Genomic DNA, 22,223 nt, shown 5'->3' with positions numbered 1-22,223 from the left:
AAACATTTCAAAATATTTTCATAGCACCAGATGTGTTTGCAGTTTGAACACTAGATTATGGGTTTCAAGTTAATCATAATGTTACAATGGAAACAGATAAAACAGTATTAAAGTATATGATACAAGTAACAATGGAAAGAGATAAAACAATATTAATATGAATGATACAAATAATAAATAATGAACTTAGTATGAGTGGAGTGGATTATTATAGTGAAGACATCACGATGAAAACCACAAACCTTTTGTATTAATTTTACTTGAACGACTAAATTGAAATGTTTGAGATGATGTAATAGAACCACAAACTAGGTAAGTGGAAGAGAGAAACAAAATAATTACTTTTCTCGACTTGGTGGTTTTGTTATTACACCTTTTCATATTTCAGCGGTAACTCTTTTTAGTTTCGGGAAACTTAGAGTGACAGCCCTAATTCGTTAAGAGTTTGTCGTAGGGAATAAAGATAAAACAACAACAACTCACGAAAAACTAAAACAAACAAAAAAGATTTGTGTAGATGTTTTATTGGATGCGAGAAACAGCTATCAATAAAAATAACATTAAATGAAAATTAACGACTTGTTGAGGTTAAAGTAATTGTCTCAGGCAATCCACGTATAAAGCTTTGAAAAGGCCTAAGTAACTAGGATTTTGTTTGTTTGTTTGTTTGGGAATTTCGCACAAAGCTACTCGAGGGCTATCTGTGCTAGCCGTCCCTAATTTAGCAGTGTAAGACTAGAGGGAAGCAGCTAGTCATCACCACCCACCGCCAACTCTAAGTAACTAGGAGTATAGGAACTAGTTGTGTTCACGCATTTAATACAGAGACTTATTCGTGCTGGCTTAGATCGAAAGAAAATTGATTCGTTTGTGAATCGGTTCAGCTGAAAGAAAAAATTATAAAAAATGAAGTGTAAAGCCTTCATGTCAAACTACAGATAAAAATAATTTAACAGAATACTTAATAGTTTAATAGTATCAGTTTACTTAAATACCCCTGTCTATTGAATGTTTTGCATTGTTTTCATCAGTTTACAAAATGTTGCAATATTAATATTACTTATAAACTACTGTGGTAGTGATAAAGTATGACATTTAATTATCAGTGAAACATGCTTTACAGTTCATATAAGTTTATACCGAAAAGCTAGATACAAAGATACACATATTGGCTGATGACCCTGAAAATCTAGGTCTGTTTAATGACGTACTTTAAAAGAACGAGTATTGACACCGAAAGACTAGGGCCCGGCATGGCCAGGTGGTTAAGGCACTCGACTCGTAATCTGAGAGTCGTGGATTCGAATTCTCGTCACACCAAACCTGCTCGTCCCTTTCAGCCGTGAGGGCGTTATAAGTGTCAGTCAATCCCACTATTCGTTGGTAAAAGAGTAGCCCAAGGGTTGGCAGTGGGTGGTGATAACTAGCTGCCTTCCCTCTAGTCTTACATTGTTAAATTAGGGACGGCTAGCGCAGATAACCCTCGTGTAGCTTTGCGCGAAATTCAAACAAACCAAACCCTCCACAGCGCCCTCTCTCCATTGAGTGTCCATACAACCACAACAAAACTTGATTCTTGTTTTATTTCATTGTATTATGTTCGTATTTCGATTTGACTTATTAAAGTTGTTTTTTTTAATAATCTCCTCTGCTGACTCCCTCTTTTGACAAACTCAGTCAAATTTCACAAAGCAATAGGTTCACACTCAAGTAATATAATATACAACAGACGTCCTATTAAGCTGACCTGACACCTTGCTCTTTAGGAAATCCATGTAACAGAGTGCACCACAGAGCAGTATGCAAGAAAAATATTACTACAATGATCATGGATATTATTATTGCAGAGGTTTGTTCTCCTTGAGTGGGAGTATGGCCACACTCTTTAACACTCCGTAAAATGAGTAGCCTAAGAATTGGCGGTGGGTGGTGATGACTAGCTGCCTTCCCTCTAGTCTTATACTGCTAAATTAGGGACGGCTAGCGCAGATAGTCCTCGTGTAGCTGTGTGCGAAATTCAAAACAAACCAAACTGAAAGATTATGAGCTATTTAATGGTACACTATTTAAAACTGGGCATTGACAATAAAAATCAGAAACTATTCAGTGACACGTTGTAAAAGAGTTTTGTGAACTCAAAAGCAATGCGCAATTCTACGTATAACAATTTCCACTCACCTGTAGGAAAACAGTCAACTTTCCACAGTTCTGGGTTTGTACTTCATACTTCTGTAAAAGAAAGAAAACACACTTAATGCGGTAATTCAATGTTATAGAGATGAACTTTTAACTATATAAGCATTAAACTTCACTTGTATATGATATTTAGAGGTCTCGTGAATTTAGAGGTCTCGTGAATGTTTAGGTAGAACTTTGTAGATTTTGCAAACTATTTCATTCGTGGATATGTTATGTATAACAATTAAACTTTAGTTACACACATTCTTAGAACCACTGACTGACGAAACCGAAGTTCATGTTAATTGAAGAAACCTCAGTTATTTTTGTTTCATCGATAAAAATTTAATGATTATTACATAATATAGAAGAAAAATAATAATTTGACACATGGTAAGTTTTTCCTTTCCTGGACTTCCCCTTATCATCACACGCTAAAATCTGGGTTTCGATACCCGTGGTGGGCACAACATGTAGCTCATTCTGTAGCTTTGCGCATAACAAGAAAGTTAAAACACCTTTCCCGGATGTTCTACGTGACCCAGTGGGTTATAATGCTAGGATCTAGAGTTTGATCTTTGTGACTGTCAATCACAAAATAACCCACTGTATAACTTGGAGATTAAACAAAGAATCCTCTCCTAAAAGGTTTCAAATCTAGTTTACTGCATGAGGTTCGTTTTTGTTGTCACTGACAGAAGTATGTTTCTCATTTTTGTTGAAATATACTTGGAAGAAGTTGAGAATTAGGTTCCTATTGAGTGGACCAGAACAATCAAATATTATTAGGACACTGTTATAGTTGGCTTTATGGTTCCGCGTTACTCAGTGATGAAATGTGAAAAACCTATCGACGTTTGTAATAACGTTTTTCGACCTCGTACCAGTAGCATGTCGGAATGGGATTGCATTATTAGAAGAACAGCTGATACCAAAACAGGTGTCTAAAACAATAGGAAGTAATCGTCAGTTTAACATTAGTACAATATCTTGTTGCAGAAAGTATAAAATGGAGGCAAATACGTCACACGATCCTTTATTATTTTGTATTTGTTTAAAATAGAGCAGCATGCATTGTATTTATGCTACAGTAAGGTTATCTATGAATGACCGTAAAATATTATTCCAAATGTTCTGTATTGTTTTATTCAAATCAGCTAAGTTATTCGATTACCTCTAACCATCTCGGTTTCTGTATAAACTAGTATACATCCCATGGATTTAGCTATCGCTTTTAATTAGTGGTTTTTGGGCATGTATTTAGTTTATTTAGTTCTAGTGTGTACCTCACCGTTCTTGGGATAACATTCACGCTTCTACATATAGATAAGGATGTCTATTGGTCTGTTGTGTATCATGTAAAGAGAACATCATGAGTTACTGAGCGATACTTTTAAACAGTAACTTCAGTTGATTATCCACAGTACTGATTAACCTTACACTCTTTACAGTTTTCATACAGCTTATCCACAGTACTGATTAACCTTACACTCTTTACAGTTTTCATACAGCTTATCCACAGTACTGATTAACCTTACACTCTTTACAGTTTTCATACAGCTTATCCACAGTACTGATTAACCTTACACTCTTTACAGTTTTCATACAGCTTATCCACAGTACTGATTAACCTTACACTCTTTACAGTTTTCATACAGCTTATCCACAGTACTGATTAACCTTACACTCTTTACAGTTTTCATACAGCTTAAACATAAACATTTCTCAATTTGTCACGTGAAGTATCCTTCACCAACCAAACATTTCATTTATACACGTTCATTATGTAATACTTTTGTCTTGGGGGCCACGAGTGTATGTTCACACTACTGCTGGGAACAGTACAACTGTATGTAATTTAATGGGTATTAGGTAGGTGTGGCACCTTCCGATTAGCTGAATGGCAACACGTCACGTGACTCCACTTCAAAGAGTTCATTTTCATAGAACGAAAGGACAGAATAATATAATATTTGATTACTGTTTCCATACTTATTTCCAACACTACATATTCTCTAGTTTCGCCATTTTACTGACAAAGTTTACAAGCCAAATCACTTAAGGAAGCAACAACTCTCTATAAAACTGTTGTAAAAGTCACTTCTAACTGATTTTGTCTCTCTTTAACTCGGCTACAAGTAATTAGGAAATTTGAAGGGAGCTGCATTTCTTGAACTCAGCATAAAGATTATATTAGATCTCACCCGCCCTTGTGTCCGTACCTCACGAAAGCCACATGAAACAAGGATGCCTCAAGATGCTACCATTTTACCAGTTTTGTGATTGGAAGGCAACAAAAGAGAACGTAAATCACCAGAGCAGTTTTGGCGTGTTCATTCACTTTCAGAGTTGGGCTTCGTTTGGCTTGTTTTGAATTTCGCGCAAAGCTACACGAGGGCTATCTGCGCTAATCGTCCCTAATTTAGCAGTGTAAGACTAGAGGGAAGGCATTTAGTCATCATCACCTACCGCCAACTCTTGGGCTACTCTTTTAACAACGAATAGTGGAAATGACCGTAACTTTATAACGCCCCCACGGTTGAAAGGGCAGCATGTTTGGTGTGACGGGGATTCGAACCCGCGACCCTCAGATTACGAGTCGAACGCCTTAACCCATCTGGCCATGCCAGGTCCATAGTTGGGACTCGCTTAAAACTCTAGTGTTTGTTTTAATTTCTAAGTTGTTAAGCCTGTTTTTTTTCCTATCAAATGAAGATTTTGTTTTATCTTAATTTACTAAATAAAGTGACTTTTTATTTTTTTTATTTAGATACTGTTTATTATTTCATTTATTCAACCAGTTAAATGACTCAATATACCAAGATTAATTGGCCATTGTCCCACTGTTTCGTCTCCTTCCATTTATAAAAATAAAGTCACTATATCTGTTTGACGTCGTATAGTGTCTTGTCTCTTTCACTCCACTCGCGGCAAACTATTAAATCTGTCCTCACAAACATTAGACTCGCGAGCTTATCGTTGTTTGACTATATATTTAATCCATTTTGAATCTTCAAACACGACAGTCCTGCTTCCACAAATATCTATCTTCGTAGAGATACATTTTTATTTTCCAACACTAGTTTGTACTTTAGGTTTCTTTGTCTATTCTAGAAAGAATCTAAGCACAGTAAACATTTTCATATGAGATTTTCAGTTTAGCTTTAGAAGGACTTTAACTATATTAAGCACCCACATATAAAACTTTTAGTTCAACTTTAGAGACTAAACTAGAACTAAGTAAGCGTTCGACAAATCTCATAAAACATTAGTTGATCCTCCACCGACCACTCAAGTTTTGGGCTGTTTAATTCTGCTAAATAAGTTCTGGAGGTCATATGGATTCGTTTATTGGTCGTGTTATTGGCTTAAGATGTGAGGAAGCCAGGCTTCATATCATGTTATAACACACAAATTATGTAATAATAATAATAGCAATACATCACTGTATATTAACCGAATTGAGATTTGTAGCTATGTGAATAGAAAGATCACTGTTGGATATTGGTTGGTGCTTTTACAGTCTGTTCATCAAAATTAAATGAAAAACAAAAAGGACTTCCTAATATTCCCTAGCACAAAGTCACTATACTTCAATGAGGTATTTAAATATAAGAAATAATAAATATATTCAAAAGGTAGCAGTTCATATTAAAATTGAAGAAGACACCTTTCTCGGGCGAATGCAACACGTGTCCACCACTTAGTCCCAAGAAAAATAACCGTGAGAAAACACAGAAATATTTAAAACTACTTATATCACTGCTTGAGACCTACAAGAAGGTATTTTTGTACCAAATCCCATGTGAGTTGGTTGACACACACAAGAATAGTTCACGAAAGCCCTAAATTGTGATTTCCTCGTTGAAATATCGAGCAAAAGAAACAAATTACAAAATTTCCTATATCTCTGTTTGAAACCTGTAGCAAAGTATCTTAGTACCAAATTTCATGTTATTGGACCAAAATACCAAAATATGGCGGAATAATAGTAAAACAATCCTAAAGTTATGTTTTCTGTCACATCTTAACCCTCACTATGATTACTAAAAATGGGTTAGTTCAAAACTTCTTGGTTTCTCAACGTGTGGGACCTTTAGAAAAGTATATTTGTACAAAATTGATTGAAAAATGATCAGAATAAGGCCAAGCAGTTGACCAAAAATGATTGTTTTTTGGATGTTCCGACTCTACTGAAAATATTCAAAATGGTCAAATTCAACTTTCTTTGAGTGAACGTGCTGGGAACATAAAAATTGATTTTAATGTCAAATTTTCATATTTATTGCTTTAAATACGAAATCAAAATACTCAAAATTAGATTGTTCTACCTTTGACCCCATAAGGTCCTTAAAAAAGGTTTAAATAAAAAGAAAAGAAAAAATAGTTTGAATGTTACGCGTTAAGTGATTAACTAAGTCTGCCCGGCTGTTGACAGCCAACATTTGCCAAAGATTAAGGTGTCTGGTAAGTCATTATTACTGTAGTAGTTCTGTATCATATCGGTTGGTACTTACGAGAACGTAGTTTCGGTGTGTTCAGCACATTCTTCCACTGTGTTTATGTAACAAGAAGTGTACTGTAGTTTCTTTGATGGATCGCAGAGCGGAGAGTGTGGGTGGATGAAACAGTTTAACAAGAGACTTCCTGTAACGTGCTCTGAGTGAGCTTTTATGCTGTAATAAGAGTGCATTTTATCGTCTTCCTCGGAAATAGAGTATCAAAATTGATATTATATTTCTCAGAGTACAGTATCAAAAGAATGTAATCTTTGAAGTGAGTTAAGCTTGATAATGATAATACTTAGGGTTGTTAGAAATCACAAATAGACGAAGAAGTGATTTGGTTTGAATATCGCGCAAAGCTACGCGAGGGCTGTCTGCAATAGCCTTCCGTAATTTAGCAGCGTAAGACTAGAGAGAAGGCAGCTAAACACCCACCGCCAACTATTGGGCTACTATTATACTAACGAATAGTGGGATTGATCATCACATTATAACGCTTCCACGACTGAAAGGGCGATCATGTTTAGTGTGAACAGGATTCAAACCCGCGATTCTCAGATCACGATTCGAGCGTCTTAACCATCTGGCCATGCCGGAGCCCTTAAACAAAGATTTTTGAGTTGAAAAGGAATATTCGGTATTATTGAAGGCTACAGTTTAAACACCAGTCAGTGTCAAAAAATATTATATGTACAACCTTACTGCAAATTACAGATCAGGTTGCAGCTAAAGAAAAACAAATAAAAATATATTTGAAACAAATCGTGTTTGAGGAGTTACAACAGCCTGCACCTGAAAAAAGAAAGAAGTAAAGAAACAAAACTGATACCTAATGTTTTTTGGGCGTTACTAAAGGCTTGATTTGGAAGGAAAAAACAACCAAATGAAAACCTTATATTGTATGGCGTGTTACAAAATATTCTAAATAAAGACAAACAGAGAGGCCCGGCATGGCCAAGCGTGTTCAGGCGTGCGACTCGTAATCTGAGGGTCGCGGGTTCGCATCCCGGTCGCGCCAAACATGCTTGCCCTTTCAGCCGTGGGGGCGTTATAATGTCAATCCCACTATTCGTTGGTAAAAGAGTAGCCCAAAAGTTGGCGGTGGGTGGTGATGACTAGCTGCCTTCCCTCTAGTCTTACACTACTAAATGAGGGACGGCTAGCACAGATAGCCCTCGAGTAGCTTTATGCGAAATTCAAAAACAAACAAACAAACAAACAAGATAAACAGAGTAGAAATCTGTGTTTGTTTTTAACAAAGCAAAGTTACATCGGGGTATCTGCTGTGTTCACCAAAGGGAATCAAACCTTTGATTTTAGCGTTGTAAATCCATAGACTTATAAAAGAATCATTATAAAACTAATGTTGTGTAGAGTGTTATAAAGGTTTCCAGTCAATAATACAAAGAAAATTTAAATTTAATTTTATTGAGGTGTTACAAGAGATGCAACTGAAAAAAAAAGTTAAAACGCAGTGTTTAGTGAGGCGTTATTGTAGATTGCAGTTTAAAAAAATAACGAACCTGGAACTTAAGTGACTGTAAAGCGTTGCCAGAGACTTGTGTTCAACGAAAAGATATTCCTGAAATCTAATACTATACAGACCAGTCAAGGTATGAGAGTCGGTAACTCTATCTAGTGCAAACCGTGAATGTAATAATTGTCTTATAAATACACCAGACGACATAACCCTTGAAATATAAAAATTCACATCAGGTGCTTTTGACTTTACAAATTGTAGTTTTTCTCTCATACACACTGATTTTGCTTCCGTTAGTTTAGGGACTTCTTGTGTTCACCCAATTTGCTCAAGTCTGACTTTTCCAATGAGCTTTCTTATCGAGACTTACAGGTAATACATATTTATCTTACAGAAACCAATAATGTCGTATTTTAAGTTCAAATCGTAAAACTGGCAAAGAATAACATCGAATTAGTCTTTATATTTAGTTTTTCACACTTCCTCTTGTTCGATATTGTTTGTGGTGAATAACCTAATTGTATGTGCATATCGCCCCTTCTCTTCATTCTGGTTTTCTAATATTTTAAGAAATTTTGGTTATTACGCAGGGAAGTGCATGTCCTCTCCAGTTTTCCCTTGTAGCAAATGGACGGTTTCTTACGTAACGACCACGCGGTTATTTGTAACGGTTCGACATGTGTTTCGTGTTAATCACACCTGTTTTGTGATATTTATGACACATTCTCAAGTTGATCAAGATGGATGCAAAAAAACATATTGACTGAATACTTAAAAGATGAACATGTGAACAAAGTGACTGGTGCTTAAATAACGAACTAGTATAGAAATATTCTGGAAGCGTTTGAAGAAATACTTGGATTTTATTATTATGTTTGTACAAGTACTATAGACTTGGGTCTATAGGCTTTCTAATTATAGATGTATTCAAGATGTGGAAAGGTTTATAACCAAAATTCTCAGTGAACACTACCTATCGGTCATTACCCTAACACATCACATCATCACCACTACTGATAACGAATAATGACAGATCTTTATTTGCTTGAACTCAAATCGAAATTTATAAACAACCCCGTAAAAGAATTACTGGCTGAGTGGTCATAGTGTTAATAACTAGAATTAACAAAGTGACAGTTTTAATTTAGGAAAAAATAGTGTGGTGAAGAGATATACACTATAGGCTTAGTTTTAAACTTATATTTCAACGGACTCGAAGTTAGAGAAGACATAATCCTTAATATTTGTTTATCATGTGATACGTGATGATAACACAAGTCAAATGATACCAACTATGAACTAAAAACTCGTGACTTATAGTTTATTGTCCAGATGATGTAAGTTTTGTACTGCAGCTACCCCTAACGGCAAGATAATACAACACATTTGTCTAACCAAGAGGTGGAGAGTACATTTTCGTGTAAAGTATGTCTGTGTTTTGTTGTTTGAGAGCAACTTTTAAAGATGTGCTGTTTTTTTGTGTTGGACAAAACTTTACCCTACATTTATTCAACTTAAAGTTGTAAACAAAATCAATTTGTTTCAGATAAAGCTATCCGAGGTCCATCTGTTGGCATCCTGGATTTAGAAATTATAGGCTAAAGAGAAAGTATATAGTCAATATCCACATCGATATCTCCTGTCTGGTAGTATAAAGGAATTTGGTTGTCACATATCGATAACCTACGGCCCAGATCTAGAAAGATTTTTTTTTAGGTAAAGGGACGTAAACTACGTTCCCTCGGAGACATAATTCAGCAAGCTAACCCTCGCCCAGACATACTGTTTAGATTAGTTTCAGTTCTCAAACTTTTCTTCACGACTAGTGTTTATAAGATTAGTCTTAATTCTTAAAACGTTCTTAAATGTTTTTGATAAAATGAGTTGTAGTTCTCCAGAACTGACGTTTATAAGTTTAGTCTTAGTTCTCCAAATGTTGTTGATTTGTTTATCAAGTTATTTAAAATTCCTAAAAATATTCATGGTGAATATAAAAAAAAAAAGTTGAAATTACAGATGGCAATACTGTTACCATTTAAAACTATAAAAACACAGAAACTAAACCTGCCGTCTAAAAATGTGGCTTAATGTTTCTTTAATATCTTGTTTTTTCACCCTGTTTTAAGCTGAGGCTATAGAGTAGAGATGGTATTCCTAAAACAAGCCAGCAAAAAACCAAATATATTTGAAATCTCGTCAGTAAGTTTTATTTCGCATTTTAAATAGCAAAGAAAACATTAACGAACCGTATATTTTAATCGGAATCTTGGATGGTAATTGTGACATCTAAGCATTGTGGGAGGTCCAGCATGGCCAGAAGTTTAAAGTGCTCAACTTGTAATCTGAGGGTCGCAGGTTCGGATCCCCATCCCACCAAACATGCTCACCCTTTCAGCGGTGGGGGCGTTATAACGTGACGATCAATCCCACTATTCGTTGGTAAAAGAGTAACACAATAGTTGGCGGTGATTACCCTTTAGTTTTACACTGCTATATTAGGGACGACTACAGCAGATAGCCGTCGTGTAGCTCTACATATATTGGGATTGCTATGAGCAGATAGCCCTCGTGTAGCTTTGCGCGAAATTCAAACCAAACAAACAATTGGTTTCTTAAAGACGCTTCCTCCTCCTCATAGATTTCTATTGTTTGTGCAAATCCCCCCTGGGTGTATCAGAGGTTGGTTTAGGGACTTAGAACGGCAAAATAAAAGGTTCGATTCCCCGCGATGGACAAAGTGTGTTCTACAACTTTGTACATCCTGCAAGAAAAGTAAAGTTTGAAAAGTCTAGAGCAAAATATCAGGTTTATTATGTTTTGAAGTTAAACTGTTAGTTTTACTATTATTTTTTATACTTTAAAACATCTTCTGTTATTTTTGGATAGGAGTGTGTTTTCTTATAGCAAAGCCACAGCAGACTATCTGCTAAGTCCACCGAGAGGAATCGAACGCCTGATTTCAGCATTGTAAATCCGTAGACTTACCGCTGTACCAGCGGGGGACTGTGAACTGGAAGAGAAACAATACACTGATCTAACGTCATGCTGTTTTACGAATATGTTTATTGACTCTATTTTGTTTAACCTATGCCTTTCTAGATATACTTGTCTTGAAAGCTGCAGCGTATACATTGATTTTGATGACCACTCTCTCAGGGCGTGTACGTGAAAATTGAAATACGAGTGGACGGGACGTGAAGTCCATCTGCACACTTGTAGCTCTTATTCGTCGTTGGACTTGAGATTAGTGATAACATCAAACGAACACGTGAAAACACACCGTCATTAATTAGCTGCTTGTAAAGCAGTCAAAATGCTTTATTTCTTATTGTCTCGATATTCTGTAGTGTAATGTCCGAAGCTTTGAAATACCAGCAACACTCATATGAACTCTGTATCGACTTATGCTGTTCTTGTCACCAGCAGTACAAATAAGGTCACCTATCTTATCTATTCAATTTAAAAAAAATAGTGTTCAAATCTACATTCTCTGAAGGCCCGACACGGCTAGATGGTTAAGATGCTGGAATTGCAATCTGATGATCGTGGGTTCTAGTCACCGTCCCAACACTTATACTCACCCTTTCGTCCGTGATAATCAATCCCACTACATGTTGATGAAAAAAGTAGCCCAAGGAGGTGATGGTAGGTGGTAATGGTTAACTGCCTCCCCTTACACTGCTAAAATTAGGGACAGCTAGCGCAGATAGCCCTCGTGTAGCTCTACGTATATTGGGATGGCTATGAGCAGACAACCCTCGTGTAGTTTTGCACGAAGTTCAAGCTAATCTTTATTGAATCTGTAAAATAAAATCTTCTTCAATGTTACAATTTGGGTGGAAATAGTTTTAAAAAATTGCAAATGGCTTCAAATTGGATCTATTTATATTGCTACAAACAAGATTAACCTGAATCTTTTCTCTATGCTACAAGTGAATGAAGTTTCCATTATAAAACCCTCCATAGTAAAGCTGTTATGTCCAAAGAATATCATTTCTCCCTGATGCTTTCCACAAGCCATTCATTGTGCGAGGACGACAGTTTCGTAGACGACTTCTCCAGGTATGTCTTCATATGGAACAGTTTGAATGCCCACTTTATTCTTCAGTTTCTTAAGAAAGTGCCAATTAGATTGGAGGTATGATGTAAAAACTCACCTTAGCAAACCCTTTTGGTCACGTTTCCAGACAAAGACCTTATTGACTATGTCGCGTACTGTTGTCTGGAGCTAATGGACAGGTTTTACCACTGAACTTTACGTTCGTGAGGCCTCACCTGTAACAAGATGTCATATTTCTTTCACCATATTTGGTGTAGGACTTGTCGCAGGTCTCTTTCTGGATGATTCTAGCTTTCTAAATTAATCTATATTCATTTGTTTTACATTTCAATTAAGTATAAAGAAAACCCTATTACATAAATTCTAAATCACCGATCTGAGCAAATCTTTATGATGTAATTGTATAAACATTTTTCATCGGAAAAGGTTGATTCAAACCCTTCCAAAATGCAAAGGCTTTATCGGTCATAACATACTACTTATGAAATGACATATAATGTTAAGTTGCTGTTCTGATACATGCCGTTCCATTATGACTTTATATACGCTGTGGTCGTCATATAGTTTGCAGAAAAACTCTTTTAAGGATAACGCATTCAAACCCTAAATATTCTTGACATAAAATTAACCTACGGTTTTAACGCAAAATTTATGTTTAAAATTGAGCTTCGATCTTATTTATAATATTAAGCCCACTTTTGTCTTATATTAACCTGAACTTTCGAAAAGACGTAATTCAATGGTATTACACCAATTTTGGAGCCTAGTTCAGATTTATCTTAGGAAGGAGGGGATTCTTCTTTACAAGTTGTATGTTACAGCAGACTCAACTGGCAGCATGCAATGGTAGTATAACGTAAACACATTTACGTTATACCTTCCCTTTACATAGAGGGAGGGAAGGTTCGTTTAACTTCTGAAACAGATGTTTGTTACATCCAGTTTTATAATTACGACTACTTAATACGGGGTAGCTCAATACATATGCCGAAGGAGCCGTACACTATATCTGTACTCTCGTGTATATAAATACACGACGAGTTTAATTGCCATTAATCACCAACGAATTAGATCACAACACAGAAGAAGCCAGTGATGCCAGTATTTGGCATAAGGAAAATTAACACAACTGTAACTGTACAGACGTTCCTCCTAGGCCCGGCATGGCCAGGTGGGCTAAGGCGTTCGACTCGTAATCTGAGGGTCGCGGGTTCGCATCTCCGTCGCGCCAAACATGCTCGCCCTTTCAGCCGTGGGGGCGTTATAATGTGACGACCAATCCCACTATTCGTTGGTAAAAGAGTAGCCCAAGAGTTGACAGTGGGTGGTGATGACTAGCTGCCTTCCATCTAGTCTTACACTGCTAAATTAGGAACGGTTAGTGCAGATAGCCCTCGAGTAGCTTTGAGCGAAATTCAGAAAACAAAAAACAAACATAATCCGTGATGACGAGAAAACCCACTTGTAGAGAGAAATATATATTAAAAACGGCTGGTATGGGTTGAGAAAATTGGATCTATACCAGCTGTTTTTAAATATATAAAAAATAAACATATTGGTCAACAGAACTGTTGTGGAAGATAATTCAGGTATTTTCGAAAAACAAGAAAAACAGTTAAAGGTTTGAAACTCTTGTTTTTGAATGATAAGTAAGCGATACTGTTGCCTGTTTTATTCTGTTAGACACTTCTGTTTATAATTTTATATAAAACAACAACAACAAAGGACTTAAGGTTATCGTTCAAAGCTGTGCAACCAAAAATAAACGAAAATTTTCTCTGTGTAGAAGTGTCTAACCCTGAACTATAAATAGCTACGTAGAGCCTTGCATCACGAGTCTAAGCTACTTGTATACTAACTACGAATATTGGAACAGAACGTGATTTATTACTTATTGTTTAAATACAAAATACACAGAGCTATCTGTCATTCTTTAACAAGTAACCCCGTTACATGCATTGAAGATTACTCTGAAGGTAAGTTAGATGTATCGAAATATTTGCTGTTTCCATGTTCATTACACATGTGGTTCAACTTACATGAGTATATAGTATGACTCGAGTATGTGAATTAGTATCTGTGGGTAAGTAACGAACACGCGCTCGTGTGCGTTCGTGCGGTGTGTGTGTGTGCAACACTTTATTTTTAACGTTTATTAATTGTTGGGAAGCACAAAGAGAAAACAAAACTATGAGCATAGTTTTTACAAAGCCAACACATCAAAAATTTATGAAAATGTTCTTAAACAATGATGTAGTGTTTATTCAATAAATTGGTTATAGAAATTCATAGTTCCATTCTAAGACAAGTCATGACCAAATGTCACCACTTCAAACCTAGTGTTCATGTCTATTTCTCTTACGATATCATGACCAAATCTCACCACTTCAAGCCTAGTGTTCATGGCTGTTTCACTTATATCATGAGCAAGTGTCACCACTGCAAGCCTGGTGTTCATGACTGTTTCACTTATGATGTCATGAAAAAGATTAAAGTTTTATTTGCCCTGAAAGTAAAACTATTTTATTTTGAAAATATTAAACCATTATGGTTGGAATTGCAACGTTTTTTCTTTTTCTTCTAACTTTTAGAAAACAGTTTTCTGTTGTTACTCTAACTCTATAGAAGATTTGTTTCATACTTCCATTTCTTAGTGTATGCTATTATTACAGGCCAATAACCTCTTGTATATTTACAGTAAACCAGTGTAACCTCTTTTAATTTATATAAACTGTGACCAAAATGCTTATATCAGCCTAGTGTTAACTAACTCACTTCATAAACTCGAATGAAATCTGATGAAAAGTGTTACGTTTAAAGTGTATAAGAAGAAATCTAAACGATCACTCAATCTATTAACGATTAATTGAGCTTATATCTGGGAGTTTGTCTGTATGTTTGATTATTGTAAAATTTCGCACAAAGTTACTCGAGAGACAGCTGCGCTATCCGTCCCTAAAGTTAAAATAGAAGGTAGCCAATCAACACCACTGCCAACTTTTGGGCTAAGCTTTGCCAATGATTGTGTAATTGACCGTGGCATTATAACGCCCTAACGATCGAAAGGACGAGCACGATCTTCGACGATATTCGAGCCTGCGATTCGCCTACTGTGAGTCAAGTGCCCTGTATACCAAGCCATTTTTGAGAGTTCTAAGAAATATTGCTAAACCATGGAACACCACAATTACCAAATACTACAATTAAATTGAGGTTTCTGGTAAATTATTGTCGCAATATATTTTGTCGATTCTCTAATTAAACGATGCTAACAAAGTTAATTAATTTTGTTCATGAATTTTCGTTTTTAAAACATGTCTCATTCCCAAACCTCCAGAGTGATGCCAAACGTTTCGTCATAGCTACGTGTCTCAGCTTTCATATGGAAGAGTATATATATTTCAGTTGTAGGTTATCTATTACCTACACGTGTATCCCTTATTTATCTTGATTCACGTCAGATCTTAAAGTTAAAGCCAGATTGCAAATAACGATTTACGAAATCCTGGTTAAATTCACGTTAAAATCTGACATCCACATGAAATACAAATATCTCCAGTTTCAACTTGGTTTTTATCATCACTGAATGAGGGTTTTGCTAGACATATCTTGATTAATTCAAGCTGCGAGAAGATTTCTTTTCGTTCCTTTATTGCTTTTCATCTCACTTTTTCCAGGTTTTGAAAACTCCGTAACAGAATTATTTCAAAACCTGAAACTGAATCGTAACGGAATTACTACATTTCTTGTCACAAAGTTCAGTTTATTTCCATGCAATCGTGCCATTTTTCCGCCATAGAAATGAAATATTCTGTTTTCATAAAATAAATCTCGTCTCTCACTGTAAATCTGATAAACTGACGTATTTTATTTTCATACGATGGCCCTACCTCTCACTATGCTGTTAAATTATTCTGTTTTCATGCTATGAATTATTGTTATGCATCAAAGCTCTAATTCTTAATTAATTATTCACTAGTGTAAAATTTTATACCGTGGGATAATATTAATTTTACACGTCTGTAGAAGCGAATAATAATATTCTGTATTTGAACTTGAGGCAGTGACACATTCCATAACACCTGCAAGTTGTCAGCCCTCAGTTGTTAATACGGTTTGTTATGAATTTCGTGCAAAGCTACACGAGAGCTATCTGCTCTAGTCATCCCCAATTTAGCAGTGTAAGACTAGTGGGAAGGCAGCTAGCCATCGCCACCCACCGCCAACTCTTGGGCTACTCTTTTACCAATGAATAGTGGGACTGATTGTCAAATTATTACGCCCCCACAGCTGAAAGAGCGAGCATGTTTGGTATGAAGGGAATTCGAACCCGCGACCCTCGGATTACGAGTCGAGTGCTTTAACCACCTAGCCATGACGAGCAATCTCATGTATTCTGGTACATTCACAGTCCTATAGTTATGAATTCCGATGTCCCTAATATGTAAGTGATTTTTTAAGTCCACCGTACATTGGTATCCTGAGGGCGCTTACAATCGGCTCCTCATCCTGGAGACTAAGATGGAGGGCAAAAGAACAAAACGACTAAAATTCACAACTTTTCCTCAAGAACTGTGATGTTTTACATTCTAAAACTACATTACAAATACAGGAAAAGAGGTATTATTTAAAACTATAGGGTCCTTTAATGCAATACAATAATATAATATAAACTCCCTCTGAACAATCAACAAACTATTACAGAGAGTTTAATCGTCACACTGATTACTTTATATTTGCCATTCATGCATTTGTTTTTGAATTTCGTACAAATCTACACGGGAGCTATCTACACTATCCGTCCCTAATTTAGCAGTGAAAGACTAGAGGGAAGACAGCTAGTCATCATCATCCACTGCCAATTCTTGGGCTACTCTTTTATCAACGAATAGTGAGGTTGATCGTAACATTATAATTCCCCCACGGATGAAGGGGTGAGCATGTTTACTGTGATGGGGATGTGATCCCACGATCTTCGGATTAAGAGTCGAGCGCCTCAACCACCTGGCCATGCCGGACCCATTCGTTTGATGTTGCTGTTGTTTTTAAAGTGTTGTTAAGTTATATTTGTGTAGTGTATTTCCTGATTTGATTTTCACGATGTGGATCTTGTTAAAGTCACACTGCTGTATTTCTGTAATATGATTACGTCAACATTGGATCTTGTTAGTAGATTATATCTCTGCTTATCTTTTAGTTTAATCCTCGTAATATAGATTCTGTTATTATCGTTAAATTTTCACTCTTTTAACAGCCGAATTTAAACTTCAAAAAAGTTGTTTTGGTTCCAGTAACAGATTTTCTATGATTTAGCTGTACAAACTTTGAAAATAATACATTTTTCTATCACCTTACGATTTTTTTTTCATAAATCTTAGTTAAATCAAATTATTATTTCGTTTACCACAATGAACATTATTAATTATCATGTTTGTTTCTCGTGGGTTCTATAGCGATCAATAAAAATCTCGCGTCGCGATTGGTCTAGAGAAATCTATAGCCAGCGGTTTTCAAGAATTTAAACATAACAAAATGTGGCCAGATTTCAATGAAAATGATTAACTTACGTAAAAGTACAGATGGCGTTTTGTAAAAACTATGTAATGGAGAAAAGTTCATGCCTCGAATTTAACGTACAAGAATTATTGTAGAATATGTGAACATCTCAGGACAATAAAACCATCGAAGGCTTGGGTAACTAATAATCTTGTAAGTTGTTGGTAAACCTAGATAAATAATTAATTATTTTATAACTACCCATTACACTGGATATATAATTACATATTTTGTAAGTAGCAGATACGTACATCTGTGTAAATAATGATTTATTTTGCAAGTTTTTTTATAATTTTTGTTTATTTGGAGCTATACACAAAGCCACATGATGGCTGTGCCTACCATAGGTATCGAAACACGGTTTCTAGCGTTGTAAATTTGCAGAAATACCGTTGTGCCATTAGGGGGCTATTTTGTAACTAGCAGGAACATACACCTACATAAATAATTAATCACCGTATTGTAAGTTACTGGTACACCTAGAAAAATAATTAATCATCTTTTAAATAACTGGTAACCTAGATAAATAATTAATCATACTGTAAGTAACTGGTACACATAGATAAATAATTAATCATACTGTAAGTAACTGGTACACCTATATAAATAATTAATCGTATTGTAAGTAGCTAGTACACCTATATAAATAATTACTCGTATTGTAAGTAGCTGGTACACCTATATAAATAATTAATCGTATTGTAAGTAGCTGGTACACCTATATAAATAATTAATCGTATTGTAGGTAATTGGTACACCTATATAAATAATTAATCGTATTGTAAGCAACTGGTACACCTATATAAATAATTAATCGTATTGTAATAATGTATGAAGCATCAGAAATACGACACATGAGAAAATAACCTTTTAGTTGATAATAGACAAGTTCTTGGTATGTTTGATAAAATAAGAATAATAATATATTTATTAAAAATGTCATGGCCTTGACAGGAAAACCAACAACAGTGTCATTCCTGTAAAGTTGCATGCAAGGCCTTTATTTGATTGAAAACGCCTTAAGCCATTCACTTATACAAGTGAAGCCATTTTCAATTGCAGAACATTTAAGTAAAGCAGTGAGAGGGCGGTTCTCGCTTTCCAGGACTTTTTACTTTGTTAAAAATAAATAGTGTGCTATATAAATTGCACACAGTTTTTTCTTATGATTTGGAACAGTTAGCAGTTTGCGGAAAGACACATTGGATTACGAGAGCACAAAAAATTACATCGAAGGATGTGTCGGTAGATGTTGAATGTAGTATGAAGTACCCTTGGCTGAAGGCCAAGCTGTGGGGTGCTTGTCACGTGCAAGAAAATTCGATCGAAACAATTTATATTCCATATGTTGCTTCATGGTCGAAGTGGACTGAAGATGGGCGACAGGGAGACCGTAAACAACTCGTTTTTTGTTTGTTCCACGCGATATTTGACGAACAATGCTATAGTGAACTTCAGCAAGCTGTAGAATTATTTCACGTGGGATGATTTAATCACCAGATTACTAAATATTCGTCCCCCGCTGGTACAGCGGTAAGTCTACGGATTTACAACACTAAAATGAGGGTTTTGTTTCCAGTTGATGGACTCAGTAGATAGCCTCATGTGGCTGTGTTACAAGAAAACAAACACGCTAAATGCTACTCAACACCTATTAACACGATAAAGATAGTGAGTTTTGTAGAGAAATATACATTTTATATGGCATCCAGAAAACAGAAATGTGCTTTTTATGATATATCACCCAGATATGTGTGCTTCAACCAAATATATCTATAATAACACAATAGAAATCTATTTGCTACTAAAATATTTGGATCATTAACATCTTTCCAATACGTATATTTGTATTTCTCTTAAATTGGAAGACACAACAGTTTTTTTCTTTCATTGATTTTAGTCGAATAAACCCCAGGCAATGTTGCGGATCTAAACAAGTAGGACAATATATTTCTAGCTATTTAGTTTCTGACCCAAACTGGGCTGATGTGCCTTGAATAGGCGAAATCACAGTCTACAGTAGAAACACTGCCAATCAGGGGGAGTATTTACTGAGACACTGCCAATCAGGTGGAGTATTTACTGAGACACTGACAATCAGATGGAGTATTCACTGAGACACTGACAATCAGGGGGAGTATTTACTGAGACACTGACAATTAGGTGGAGTATTTACTGAGACAGTGCCAATTAGGTGGAGTAATCACTGAGACACTGCCAATCAGGTGGAGTATTCACTGAGACACTGACAATCAGGGGGAGTATTTACTGAGACAGTGCCAATTAGGTGGAGTAATCACTGAGACACTGCCAATCAGGTGGAGTATTCACTGAGACACTGACAATCAGGGGGAGTATTTACTGAGACACTGCCAATTAGGTGGAGTATTCACTGAGACACTGCCAATCAGATGGAGTATTCACTGAGACACTGACAATCAGGTGGAGTATTTACTGAGACACTGCCAATCAGGTGGAGTATTTACTGAGACACTGCCATTCATGGTGCGTATTTACTGAGACCTTGTCAATCAGGGGGAGTATTTAGGTCTCTAAGTCACCGATTCTTCTTTTAGTTTCACTTTTGTTGAGAAAGAAAAGAAATATCAACCACTAACTGATTCTCCTTAGTTGTAGGACATGGCCAGCTGGTTAGGGGTCCTCGAATCGTATTCCGAGGGTCGCACCAAACATGCTCGCTTTTTCATCCATGGAGGTGTTATAATGTGACGGGAAGCGCCACTATTCGTTGGTAAAAGAGTAGTCCAAGTGTTGGCGGTGGGTGGTGATGACTAGCTGCTTTCCCTCTACTCTTACACTGGTAAATTAGGGACGGCTAGCGCAGATAGCCTTCGTATAACTTTGCGCGAAATTATAAACAAACCACATTAATATTCATTTCGTTTTTTTCTTTTTCATGCCTACAATACCTATTACCATATCATGAATAATAACGGCCACTGGTCAACTACAAATATACTTAATAATTTAGTAAAAAGTTGTGAATAAATATCCTGCCAGAAACTTAACAAGACTAAAAGAGAGCGTGAGCGAGCGTCACGAGATAGTCACGGAAGGGTTTAGTTATTACTGTTTATCACTCAGTTTGTTATTAAAAGGTATTGTTATAATTTTTTAGAAAAATAATTCATGATGACGAGAAGTCCAATAGAAATAAAAATGTGTTTTAAAGACGGCTGGTATGTGTATTAAAATTGTAATTAAAATAAAGTACAGGACAACGTTTCGGCCTTCTTAGTCATCTTCAGGTTAACATGGTTGAAACGTTGGTTTGTACTTTATTTTAATTAAAGTTTTAATACCCATACCAGCCGTCTTTAGAACACATTTTTTTAATTAGCTTTTTTTTTTTTTTTTTACTTTCTAGTTCTTTTTCCTGGTCCTATTATTAATGATTTATTAATATTTGTGACAAATTATTTATCATTATTGGTGTGAAGTCCTGGTCTGGCAAGGGATTTATTTATTAACTGTGGATTGTTTTCGTTGTCAAACCCTGATTGTAGCAATGTGTTCATTTTAGAACGTTACGGATTGACGTAAATTTTGCTATACTTATAAATCTTGATCACAGAAGTTGCAAGGAAACGACGGCTATTGTTATCAGACGACCCTTAGAAAGTTCCTACCGAAAAAATTAGTTTTCCCTACTTTAAGTAGTTTTCCCCTACCACAGCATGGATAGAGCTTTTTTATGATTAAGAGAAACCCACTTGAAGTAAAACAAACTGGATGAGTGGGTCGGTGGGGTAAGGAAACGTAAATGAAGGGCTATCTACTTATAACCAGCCCTGATTGTGAACCGACAGCAGGTTACTCTTTTCTGACCAAACATTAGGATTTGACCTTTTAGTACTCTTTGCCCTTAATGACATCCTGGAATTTACAACTTGAGCATGTTGATTCATAAGTCATTTAAAAACGCTAACGCGGTTAATTATAATTTGTAATAAGAATACCTTCGCCTCGATACATATCGTAGAAATATGTCAGTATATCTTCCCTGATCCACAGAGATAATATCGTAGAAATATGTCAGTATATCTTCCCTTATCCACAGAGATAAAATGACTTATAGAGGGTAGTTTTCAACCATTGGAGTAACTTTTGTTTGTGTGTTTCTTTATCTTAAATTTCAGGTAAAGTTACACGAGGGTTATTCGCGCTAGCCGTTCTTAATTTTGCAGTGTAAGACTAGAGGGAAGGCAGCTAATAATCACCACCCACCGCCAACTTTTGGGCTACTATTTTACAAACGAATAGTGTGGCTGGCCCTCACGTTATAATGTCCCCAAAACTGAAAGGGCGAGCATGTTTGGTGTGACGGGGATTCGAACTCTTACCTCACAGATTACGAGTCGAATGTTTTAACCACCTAGTAATGCCGGGCCATAGTTGCTTTTAATGTTCACAGAACAATTAA

At 36.0% G+C, this 22,223-nt stretch overlaps 1 protein-coding gene across 3 annotated transcripts in view; it reads right to left on the bottom strand.

The window, feature by feature from the left end:
• The window catches only part of LOC143257519 (uncharacterized protein ZK1073.1-like), an 85,830-nt gene that overhangs the window by 59,691 nt on the left and 3,916 nt on the right, over positions 1–22,223 (bottom strand). For 2 of the 3 annotated variants that reach the window (XM_076516292.1, XM_076516291.1), the window contains one exon: positions 2,179–2,229. In XM_076516292.1, the coding sequence (XP_076372407.1) occupies positions 2,179–2,229 (51 nt within the window). Of the gene's footprint in view, positions 1–2,178; positions 2,230–6,695; positions 6,730–22,223 lie in introns of those variants that run through there. The other variant, XM_076516293.1, reaches the window with a different exon arrangement.

The sequence above is a fragment of the Tachypleus tridentatus genome, chromosome 7 (assembly GCF_004210375.1).
Source record: "Tachypleus tridentatus isolate NWPU-2018 chromosome 7, ASM421037v1, whole genome shotgun sequence".
In the NCBI taxonomy this organism is placed as follows: domain Eukaryota; kingdom Metazoa; phylum Arthropoda; class Merostomata; order Xiphosura; family Limulidae; genus Tachypleus; species Tachypleus tridentatus.
This window is presented reverse-complemented; position numbering and strand designations above follow the sequence as displayed.